At 37.4% G+C, this 12,445-nt stretch overlaps 1 protein-coding gene across 2 annotated transcripts in view; it reads right to left on the bottom strand.

The window, feature by feature from the left end:
• The window catches only part of ASPM (assembly factor for spindle microtubules), a 67,676-nt gene that overhangs the window by 30,244 nt on the left and 24,987 nt on the right, over positions 1-12,445 (bottom strand). For both annotated transcript variants that reach the window (XM_007459664.1, XM_007459663.1), the window contains exons 8-16: positions 10,606-10,747; positions 9,936-10,066; positions 9,249-9,424; positions 7,081-7,226; positions 6,906-6,991; positions 6,240-6,461; positions 4,977-5,184; positions 4,730-4,872; positions 4,482-4,610 (exon numbers count right to left, since the gene is read on the bottom strand). In XM_007459664.1, coding sequence (XP_007459726.1) covers positions 4,482-4,610; positions 4,730-4,872; positions 4,977-5,184; positions 6,240-6,461; positions 6,906-6,991; positions 7,081-7,226; positions 9,249-9,424; positions 9,936-10,066; positions 10,606-10,747 — 1,383 coding nt within the window. The remainder of the gene's footprint in view (positions 1-4,481; positions 4,611-4,729; positions 4,873-4,976; positions 5,185-6,239; positions 6,462-6,905; positions 6,992-7,080; positions 7,227-9,248; positions 9,425-9,935; positions 10,067-10,605; positions 10,748-12,445) is intronic.

The raw sequence follows: 12,445 nt of genomic DNA, 5'->3' as shown, positions 1-12,445 counted from the left end.
TTGTGATAAGTGATGCCAGGACTGCCCTGCAGCGTCGGTGGCCAGAGAGGAGCTGGCTGCCCCGGGAGCGCTAGAGGCCAGTGCCCTGCACATCTCTACTTCTTGCTTCTAATCATGAATTAGTATGAATAATAAAAGATTAAATACCAGGTGTCAGGCACCATTCTAAACACTGCAGGAATGATTCATCCAACCTCACAACAACCATTAAGAACAGATGAACAGGCACTACTCTCATGGTCATGAGGAAACTGGGGCTGAGCGCTCAGGTAGATAGTCAGTCCACCAGGAGGATGGCCAGGATTGGACGTAGGTAGTCTGGCTTCAGAGTTCGTGCTCTTAATCATTTTGCTATACTCTTCAAGGCTAGATCTATCACTTCAGTTCACCTGAATTAGAAACTGGAATATAAATTATTCATCTAGTGAAAAGGAACAACTTAAAGATCGTCTGATAACCCTTTGCGTTGCTGTCTGGGACCACGCACTACGCAAGAGTGGGCTCTACACAGAGATTAGCAGTTTGGCTCTACACAGAGATTAGCAGTTTCCTAGGGAAGGGGTCAAACTGCTATTCTGACAGAGGAAAAAGGGAACTAATGGACTGAAACATATACTAAGGAATGGTGGGGGCCATATATTGGATCACACCCTTGAGTGAGGAAAGACTAGAAAGTTCTAAAATTAGGCTGAGGAATTATGTCCAACAAGTGGATTAAGCCATCTAACATCATTGTCAGTGCCCTGTGAAGCCTGTGGCCTTTAAGGCTATAAAGATCCAAGTTAAAAGCACACCCCACTTCACCAACACCCACAATTTCAAAACATATCACAAAACCACAATAATCAAACAGTGTGGAACCAGCATAAAGACAGATATATAGAACAACGTAACAGAATAGACTGCCCAGAAATAAACCCCCATGTAACTGGGTAATTGATCTTTAACGAGGGTGCCAAGACCACTCAATGGGAAAGGGACAGTCTCTTCAATGAATGGTGTTGTGAAAACTGGTGTTTGGATACCAACATATCAAAGGGTGAAGTTGGACCCTTATCTCACACACTATACATTTATTAACTCAAACTGGATGAAAGTCCTAAACATTCAACCCAAAGGTATAAAACTCTTGGTAGAAAACATAGGGTAAAGTTTCATAACATTGGATTTAGCAATGATTTATGAGATATGACACCAAAAGCACAGGCACAAAAGCAAAAGTTAGACAAAATGGGATTACATGAAACAAAAAATTTTGTTCATCAAAGGACACAATCAGAGTGAAAAGGAAACCTACATACTGAAAAAAAAAAATTTGCAAATCATATATCTAACAAGGAACTTGTATCTAGAGTATATAAGGAACTGTTAACAACTCAACAATAAAAAATCAAATAACCCAGTTAAAATATGGGCAAATGAAGATATTTCACCAAAGATGACATACAAATGGCCAACAAGCATACGAAAAGATGCTCAACAACACTAATCATCAGAGAAATGCGTATCAAAATCACAATGAGATATCTCTAAACTACTACAAACAAACAACCAGAAAACAACAACTGCTGGCAGGGATCATGGAGTGGCTGGAATCTTTGTTCACTACTTGTGGGATTGTAAAATGCAACCCACAGTGACTACTATTAGAAAACAGTATAGTGGTTCTTCAAAAAAAATCAAAAATAGAATTACCATATGATCCAGCAATACCACTTTTAGGTAGATCTCCAAAAGAACTGAAAACGGGGTCGAAAAGAGGGATTTGTACACTCCTGTTCATAGCAGCATTATTCACAATAGCCCAGAGGTGGAAGTAACCCAAATGCCCATTGAATGGATAAACAAAATGTGGTATATACACACAATGGAATACTATGCAGCCTTTAAAATGAAGGAAATTCTGCTGCAGGCTACAACATGGGTGAACTTTGAGGGCATATGTTAAGTGAAAGAAGCCAGTCACACAAGGACGAATATACTATATGATTCCACTTATATTAGGTATCTAAAATAGTCAAAATAGAAAGTAGAAAGGTAGTTACCAGAGATAAGTTGGGGAGGAAATGGGGAACTGTAAATGAGTACAAAGTTGCAGTTCTCCCAATTGAAAAATTTCTGGAGATCTGTTTCACAACAATGCAAATATACTTAACACTACAAATGGTAGTGGTCAGTAAACTTAAAAACTAGGAATAACCTAAAACAGTTAAGATGGTATATTTTATGATACGTGTTCTTTACCACAGTTTAAAAGAAAAATATTTCAGGGGAACAAAAAGCACCCAACTTATTAGCTTAATAAAGAATACAATGCAGTTCAAAAGTAGCTTTTGAGTCAAAAGCTATAAGGACCAGGGGCATTTTTGGATGTAATAAGTTGACGTAAAATGAAAGTGAATTCAGCTTGTAGACCATCTCAATCTCAAGCAAACTAATGTGGAACAATTGTATGTGACATTAGAAAAGCTACAGAAGGAAAGTAGATAAGTTCAAAGAGCCAAATATATTACAAAAACTAGCAACTATTTGAAAACTTACATAAACCAATGGCAAAAGTTACCATACCTGCAGTCACTGACAACATGTCATCATTTTTAATTCTACCATGTGGCTGAGCCAACCTGTTACCAGTTTATTTTTATTTTGCTTTGTATATGTAAAGGAGTTACTTTGCTTTGGAACTGGTGCCTGTTCACTCAGGAAGAACTAAGAGGTAGAATGTGTCGGGGACCCTTGGATAAGCCTGCTTCATTCGTCAGGGAATTTGGGCTGTTTAGCCAATGCTTCTCCATCACAACAAGAGCTTGAACCATTCTATTCTCAATAAATAGTTTATCTAAATTACAATAATGACTAAAGGAAAATACAGAACCTGGAAAATAGCTACCTCAAGGTAATGTTTATGTGCTTACTAGCTTGTGATATTTCTACAGGAATATGAAGGGAACCTGCTGCTTAATGTTCCCAATAGCAAATGAAGAGGTATACTTGGATCTTAGTGTAATTGTGTAAGAAAAGGAGTATTGTCACCTGGAGAAAGGAGAGAAGCAGTGGTTTTCAAATAAAAAAGGGAAATTTCCAATACTTGGACAAAGGAAATAAATCAAGAAAAGGGATCTTATGAGGGAAAAGCTAAGAAATTTCTGGAATTGATATGTGTGATTAATACAAGACTACCTTGAGCAGAAAACTAAGATTTCATTACCAAAAAAAAAAAAATCTAATTGATACCTGTTTCTTAAAATCTTAAATGTCTCATTTATTGCCATATAAAAAGAATTAATGAACTAATTTGAGGACTGGCCAGGAGGGTGCCCTCCCTGAAAACTTTGCTAAAACAATTCTCCGAGAAGCCTCCAGAAGTGCAAGTTATCCTCCAAGGATATGTGGGCAAGGAGGCAGACCCTGGGAAGATAAGGGGCAAAACAAGGCACAGAGAATACGTGGCAGCAGAGAAGACCCCTTGCGAGTGTAAGCCACTGCCTACTTCCGAAAAGTTACTACCAAGACTTAGTGGGGCCAGAGCAGATTATTTCAATTAGTGTTATTTCCAGGTCTGATATGGTGTGAGAGAAAACATGGTATGTTTATGATTCGCCAAAATTTAGCTACTTTACAGCTACTAAGAACTTTATCATAAGTGCATTGTAATTCAAAACCAAGGAGCAATCCTGGGTGAAATGTATTTCTGAAACAGATCTGATAAGATTTCTTAAGCATGGCTGCTTCTTTGATTTCTCCAAATAAATACAGCATCATTAGTGGAAAGAGTACTGAGATAAAAGGATTAAAATAGTTTTTTCAATTTGATCAAGGAGACCATTTCTCAGATTGTTAAAAATGACATTTTTCTCAGAACTCAAGAAAACCCTTATTTTATGTTAATGCAAAATTCATACTATTGGGGGTTGCAAAGGAAAACAGTAAATAACATCCTTCTCCCTGTGCTCAGGTCCTAAACATTTTGAGAAATAAAACGATGGAAACCAAAATGCCGCTTTTAAACTAACAAAGGATAACCTAGAAGACAGTTTCATGGCAGACAAAATGAGCTGGCTAATTGAACTGCAGAATCAGGCAGGTGACACCCAGGCCCGAATGGCACCGGTTGAGGTCAAGCCTTCCAGAGCACAGCATGAAAAATTAAAGAAAACTCCTGTTTCCTGGAGGCAAGTCAGAGTCCAGGAGGAAGGAGGGAAGAGCTGAGTCAGACCTCTCCAGTTAACTTTTCACCAATTTACAACGTGGTTAAGGTACTCCATGTCCCTTGGGGCAGAGGCTGGAAGAAATATTGAATGAAGGAAACATGAGGAGTTAGGGGAAAATATTCATCCCCAACTCAAAACACACACAATTATGAAAATTACCTCAGTAATTTCCTACCTCAGTAAAACGTAAGAACAGTATCAAGAATCAATCAGCTGACATCTTATGAACTACAGTTTAGGTTATAGTGTTTTTTCATTTTTGAGGAGTACCTGATGGCGTTTTAGATCCTTTTTTAGCTTATATTTTCTCCAAGTTGTTTGTATAAGTCGAGCGGCTCTCGTTTCTTTACGAAGATCCAAAAGCCTTGCACAAAGAAATGACAAATAGGTAATAACCACCTAAGAGATAACATAAAAGATGAAAACAGAAGTTTCCATGAGACAGAGAATATAAAACTTCCTGTCATCTGAGACTCTGATTATTAAGAGGTATTATTGGTTAAGAAACTTTTACTTACCTTCTCGTCGGGAATTGTATTCGACATATCTGAGTGATGGATCATAGCAGGTATTCCACCGAGGTCTCTAGCTGCAGACCTGACCAACTGAAAATTCTTCTTTTCGTTTTCTAGGAGTTCTTTGTATAGTTCCGAAGTACTTTCTGCAATGCAAGTAAAAGAGAGAGATCAGATTAGACTGCTCTTGCCAGAAATCAGACAGGCCAATGAAAAAACCGGAAACGTTAATCAACCAAAAGGGACTAACCCTGATCAAGTGCTTTAAGAGACAAATCCAGGGAACTTTCATCAGATTCAGATGATGAGTTTAACACCACAGAACCAGTTTGCGTACACTCTACGGTTTGGGTGGTTCGCTGACATATGGCAGCAAAAGGCACATAGCAAGGATGGTAGTGGTGGATCAGGTAACATAACACCCGGCCATCTGAGAAAGACACTGTAAAATTCTCCACCTGATTGGAAATATCAGAAAAAGAATGAACAGTATTTAGATAGGAATATAGATTCTAATGGTTTTGTAGTCCATATTTCCTTTGAATAGCTGACGATCACGTTAATTTCTAGTAGCGCCTAGTATAATACCATATTCACGGCCAAATCCTCATCTATAAAATATCAGTTATATTGTTGTTCTGGGTTGGACAGTGTTTATCAAAAATTCATGTCCTTCCCAGAATCTCTGGATGTGACCTTATTTGGATACAGAGTCACTGCAGGTTTAACTAGTTAAGGTGAGATCACACTGGAGTAAGACGAGCTCTTAATCAGATGTGACTGGTGTCTTTATAAGAAAAGGAGAGACGCAGAGACAGACACACAGGGAAAATGCCGTGTGAAGACAGGCAGTGATTGGAGTGATGTGTCTACACAGCAAGGAAGGCCAAGGGTTACCAGCAGGACAGGAAGTTAAGAGAAAGGCATGGGACACATTCTCCCCCAGAGCCTCAGCACTAGGGTCTTCAGGGCTCTCTAGTACTTAATTAAAACATAGAGGATTACCCATATATTTGATGGTTATTCTGTTTTATATTCCTTACCAGATATTTTATTCATGTGTGTCAGGACCATTTATTTTCATGTATTTATACTTAAACGTACATTTCATACAGAAATACAGGATCGATCTAACAAATGATTATAAAAGACACAGCTTAGACCCCTCTCCTCCTCTCTAACGACCCTCTGTGCATGGGGGGGTTTATTTGCATTCACTCTTGTAATGAGGGTGTGATCCTTTGGCCCACAGTTCAATGCAAGCATCTCCTATTAAGACTCCCAACTAGGGCATTTTTTTTTTCTTGGTGATACATAAAATAATCGTGCATTATACAATTGGTGACAAATTAGATGACACTAGGTATGTGACAGTACCCTTACTCATAAGAGGAAAAGTTTGCTTATACATATCAACTAAATTATTTAAGAAATTAAAGAAAATATTTCACATGCTAAGTTTGACTTTAACCAAAATTTATTTAAAGAAACTGGGCTAAAACAAAGAACTTACTTTTTTATTGTAGAAGTCACAGACAGCATTTACCCAATCCATCAGTAGCTTTACGCTTTCACTATATTGTTCAAAGTGACCACTATGCCTTTTGTCTTTTTTCTTACTGATAACAGCATCAGAATGGCATGACAGTGCAGACATTGTTCTCTTCATACTCTGTGTGTGCTTTAAAAAGTCAATTTCTTCCTTTAACTGATCTAAATTAAGGGAAATATCCACCTGAAATACAAAAAGAGGATACATATCTTTATATTTTTCATATATTATTTTTGACCCACAGAAGCTAAAGTCTTCTATTATCATGATTTTTTTTTTTTTAGGCAAACACAATCTACGTGGAAGTGATGGAATGTGTAAGTGGTTAAGTGCATGGGATCTGTGGCCACACAAGCCTGGGTTCTGATCTCCTCTCTGCTTCTGTTCAATGCTGAACCCTGACTCCAGTCTCCTCCTTCCCCTATGAAGTAATGACAACAGCTACCTTATAGGGGCATTGAGAAGATTAGACTGGAATATACTTAAAGCAGTTACCACAGTTCCTGGGACAGAAGAAAGTCTAGTTAGTAATAACTACTACTGTTAGTCTTTATTTGATGCAAAATGCTTTTATAAATCAATATTGAAAATTGATAAAACGTACAAAATGTACCAAATGTACAATACCTGAAAAGCCAATACTATCTTCCAAAGCAAAGCCAGAGTTTTTTCTTTGTGCCTATCCACAATATCCTTAGAGAAGATTGTACTTCCTGCAAATGGAAAGATAGTCCGTTAGCACAATATATGTACACATCAATTTTTAGTGAGAAGAAAAGTTTTATAGTCACTCAATTTTTACCATGCTCATCATTCAACTGAATTCCTCGTGATTTAAGAACTTCAAGAACAATGTCAACATTATGCATCTTTTGAAGACGACTTATTGCAGGAATCCTGAGTTTCTTTGAGAGATTCCAGTTTCGTGTGAGAAGTTCCATGGTTCGCCTAACAATAAAGGAATTTTCAGATGAAATTGTTAGATAAAAACATACATGAAAAATGAACTTCATTTAAATAAAGTAATCACCCACATCAATCTTCCCGATTTAAAGGGTTTTAGGTTAGAAAGACCCCAAAATACTATCTCAAAACTCTGTTTCTTCATAGTTAGCAAATAGAGTTATTTCTCATTTAAGTCGGGGGGTTAAGGTCTGTGAACAGAATGTAAGAATGAAAAATAAGATGCACACACACAAACGCACACAGGAACAGAACAACAAGGTTCTATAGGGAAAGGAAAGGAAAATGGACATTTATTGAGGGGCTACTGTATTCTACACATCAAGTAAGTGCTTTCTTTTATTTTAGTCCCCATGGCAAATCCCACAATCAGGCATTATTATCCCATTTTTGGCAGATGAAGAAACCAAAGCGCAGAAAAGTAAAGTAAATTGCCTGTGATCATACAGCTAGTAATGACAGGACTAGCTGTATCAGAACTAAGACCCAGTTTTACAGTTTCCAAAGCCACGCTCTTATACCTATACCAGATAAGATAAAAATGTTTGAGTGCCTACCTTAAGAAGTCATTTATACCAGAGTTTAAATTCAAACTCTTAGCATCATCTAGTGTTTTACACTAGACAAAGATCCCTGTTTCCATAGAAAAATCAAGCCCCAACTGATTACCATATATAGTTAAAATTTGGCAGAATTGTTTACAGAACCATATTTCTAAAGGTTAGGAAGCAATGTACGATCATTGTAGGCCAACCACTCAGTCAACATCTGAAGTGTTTGTGCAACACTAGACTGACTGCCACCTACAGCATCAGTGGATTAACCGTTCCCAAGTATCCTCAAATGACCTTGAAGACCTATGGTCATTTTGCTGACACTGGAGAAAACAGAAACTTGGTATGCAAGATCGAGTCTCTTAACTAGCAAGAGTTCCTGACCAATGACAAAGCATCAACACCCAACACTGGGAAATCCTCAGTAACTCCTGTAAAAGCACAAAAATGTCCTTCATTGTCAAAAATAGCACTGAACATAAAGCCAATCACTGCTCCTCCTGGACAGTGGAAAAAGTCTAAAATCGTGAATTCCTACTGGCCAGAAAACAGATGTGGTGGCTTGGATTTATGAAATGAAAAATTAAATATAAAAATAATATGGAAAACATTATCAGCAAACTCTCTGGCCTATATGGAAATTACTCAAGTGAGAGGAAGCTACAGTAAAGTTCAAAAGACTGTTACCTTGCCATGAGAATATATGATCAGAAAAGAAAAGAAAGTTCATGGAGATTTAATTTAGAAGGTAACAAGGGACATGCGTGCTGTTTTTGAAGAACTGGGGATTCAGAGATATAGGGACCCCTTCCTCACAAATGTCAAACGTAATATAGAGAGTTTCCTAGAAACGAGACGGATGTCTTCCTAAAGAGCCAACCAAGGCACAGTGTAAAGGCCACTCCTTCCAGAGCAGGCACTGGTAACTGTTATCACACCAAAGCCAATGTTGAGGATTCCAGTTTGTTACTGAGGAAACAGCGTAGGATCTGAAGCCAGACATCTGGAGCTGATGTCCACCACCACTGTATAAAACCTGAGCAAGCCACTTTACATCTTCATCTCACGTTTCCTCACGTGTAAAACAAGGTTAACACGACTAAAACTGGTCTCAAATGATGCACTCATGAACCCACTGCAGACGTAAAGCATTATTTAAATGTTTGCTAGTTTAATTAGTTCCGTGCTGTCCCCAACTCCTATTCTGGGGTATCGGTGGTTCCTACTCAGACACTGTCACATGCCAGCAGGGAGAAAAAAATGTGGATAGGAGACAAGGTTTCTGGGCCTAAAACTGGCACCATTTTCCCAAACTTATCCCAACTTTTTTAAACCCTAGATTTATCCCATTACATAAAGGAGCAAGAAAGATTGTGTATGTATAGAAAAAAGTGTTTTCCAGAAAATTTTAGCCTATTCTAGTGAGCAAAATAATTCCATTTCTTATACTTACACAAGACGCACCCCACACTGCAAGTCTACAGCAAGATTTGTAACAGCAAAATCAAATTCATCGAAAGGTGTCTGAACATGGTTCACAGGTAATCCCAGGAAGCTCAGGTGACGGGAAAGGTCACCTTCACCGCCTAGGAAGTTTCGTGAAAAAGCTAGAAGAATTTCTTTACTAGCCTATGGAAAAACAAGTGGCAGGTATTATATTCTAGAATTATAATTTTATTTACAATGAAAACAAATTCTTCAAATCATTCTGTGCGTATAGAAATAAAATTAATAGTAGTATAAAAAGACGGTCAGTTTCATATCCTATAGTAACAATGCGAACCTCATATATTTTCAATTTAAAACCTTTAAAGAAAGTGCTCATAATTAATAATACACTCTAAAAATTAGCATTAATTTGATAACATACTAAATTAGGAAAGAAATTTTCTCCCAAATTAATTCCTCAGAAGCATAGTGACATTCATTCTCAAATCAAAGTTAAGAACAGGGTGATATGCTGGTGAAATGTCAACCAATAAAAAGTTAGGCAGGGTTAGAACTACTGGGTAGGCATTCTTATTCTACTCCAGAGTCCTGTTCTTTGGGAAACTCACTTTTTCTAAGGAGGAAATATACAATAAAAACAGGCAAAAGTCTTAAATGTGAAATATAAAACAAATATAAAACGAAACTATACCTTGAACTCAGCATCTTTACAGAAGAGACAAGGATCGTGATCAATAAGTCTGCAGATTTTAGCATAATCAAGGAAACAAACCAGCAGCAATAGCTTTTTCAATGTAAACTTAGACAAAGCTTCTTCATGACCTGAAATAAAATACAAAAAAGCCTAGCAAGTTAACCTGTGCAAGTTTTGTTTTGTTTTGTTTTGGTTCTGAAATATCTTTCTATATTTATTTATTCTGCTGTGCTTTTAGTCTATATATCCCTACTAAGGATTCTTGAGATGTGTTTTATATTTTAAAGTCAAATTATCTTGGAATTCTTTATAAAACTCCTTATATTTACCTTTTTCTTTTGGCTGGGTTGGTTGCTTTGTTTTGGCAGGGGGAATGTAAATTGGTGCAGCCACTATGGAAAACAGTATGGAGGTGCCTCCAAAAACTAAGACTAGAACTACATGTGATCCAGCAACTCCACTGCAGGGAATACATCCAAAGAAAACAAAAATGCTAATTCAAAAAGATACATGCACCCCAATGTTCATAGCAGCATCATTTACAATAGCCAAGAGATGGAAGCAACAACCTAAGTGTCCATCAACAGATGAATGGATAAAGAAGATGTGGTATGTACATAATATATAGACATATATACATATCTGCAGTTGAGGCAGAACCACTTACCATCTCCATATAGATGAGGAACGGTTGGGTGCCTGTACTTGGCTGCGATATCAGGATTCCAAAGCAAGCGATTCAGAATAAACATTGCCAACCCTGTGACGTCACTGTTGTCTTCCAAAGGGATGAGTTCCCCATATATTGTCTAAAAAGAAATTCATGCTAGAGTTGGGACTGTGTCATCTGAGGGGCAGTGGGATGCAAAAGGGGAAAGACAACAACGGTCTAAGAAACTGGTGCTGTTCTACGTCCTAGATAGCATGGGAATAATAGGAATATTTGCTACAACTCTTTGGACTGAACATATATGTTTTGTGCAATTTTTAGTGCATATAGTATATTTCACAATGAAAAAGAGATGAAAGCTCATGACTAAGACAAATTCTTAAAAATCATGTGACAAGTAATATTTACATTTTAATTTTTTCCTTTAAGAACTATCAAATGTAGGCCTGTTGCTCAAATTTAATTATAACTGTCCCACAGAGTATATCATGAAGGTACAACAGACACGTAAATAATTCTAAACTTTCTAACAGTTAACAAATGGAAAACCATCTGTAAACCATGGTTCTAAACCATCTGGGACGCTCAGATCTGTATATAATCAATGACTAAAATATGTCATTAATTTAACGTCAATATGATTATTATTAACGATTTTTAAAGCAATTAGAAAAAACTAAAAATATATCAAATTATATTTTATAATCTTACACTGACAAAACTAGACAAAAGCATGGAAAAGTATTAATATCTGCCAAAATACAGAAATTTTATCTTTGTTTACTTTCTTTTTTTGCCCTGTGATGCTTTTTTAAGATCCTCAAAGGTCACACCCACTAGCAGAACCCTAAGGTGTGGTGTGAAATAGAATGTTTTGTCCACAATTATGCAACCCTCCCTTCCCTTTAAAAAGTCTTATTCCCGGGCTTCCCTGGTGGCGCAGTGGTTGAGAATCTGCCTGCCAACGCAGGGGACACGGGTTCGAGCCCTGGTCTGGGAAGATCCGACATGCCGCGGAGCAACTAGGCCCGTGAGCCACAACTAATGAGCCTGCGGGTTTTGAGCCTGTGCTCTGCAACAAGAGAGGCCGCGACAGTGAGAGGCCCGCGCACTGTGATGAAGAGTGGCCCCCGCTCACCGCAACTAAAGAAAGCCCTGGCAGGGAAACAAAGACCCAACACAGCCAAAAATAAATTAATTAATTTAAAAAAAAAAAAAGGTCTTATTCCCAATAAATGGCATAGACTTGCTGTGTCTCTTGCGAGAGAAAAAATATTTCTGCCTCATTTGTGTCTGGACAGATAATGCACTTTGGCCAGAAATATGGTTGGTAGTGATGCACACTACATGTAAGCAGAAGTTTTCAAAGGCATTACATATTTCCACTGAACTCTCCTACGTTTTACCTCTGCCACAAAAAAGCTATGCCCCAAATAGGTTCTACTTTAATTGAGGTTCTGGAACTATTTGACATGTGAAAGCACAGCCAGGTGATACATAATTTTCTAATTAATCTTTCACTGAAAGAAATAAGAAATTGAATTGAATTGCAAATCAATTGAAATAAGAATTAAAGTAAGAAGTCTTAGCAAGGACACTATTGAGCTGAGTGACCACAGTAGGCTTCTTATTCATTGCCTCAATTCCTTGATAAATAGCCAGATTATTGTAAAGATTCCTTTCAGTACCAAAGATTTTTTTATTCAAAAGCCTAGAAGTAATTGAAGCAAGAATGAGATATCCCACATGACAAAAGTAAAAAGCCTAAACAAAATGAGTACACCAGTAAAAGACTAAAGGAAATGGAAACAGAGGATTGTAATAAAAGAATATTTTT

Source organism: Lipotes vexillifer, unplaced genomic scaffold (assembly GCF_000442215.2).
Source record: "Lipotes vexillifer unplaced genomic scaffold, Lipotes_vexillifer_v1.1 scaffold830, whole genome shotgun sequence".
Taxonomy (NCBI): Eukaryota; Metazoa; Chordata; class Mammalia; order Artiodactyla; family Lipotidae; genus Lipotes; species Lipotes vexillifer.
This window is presented reverse-complemented; position numbering and strand designations above follow the sequence as displayed.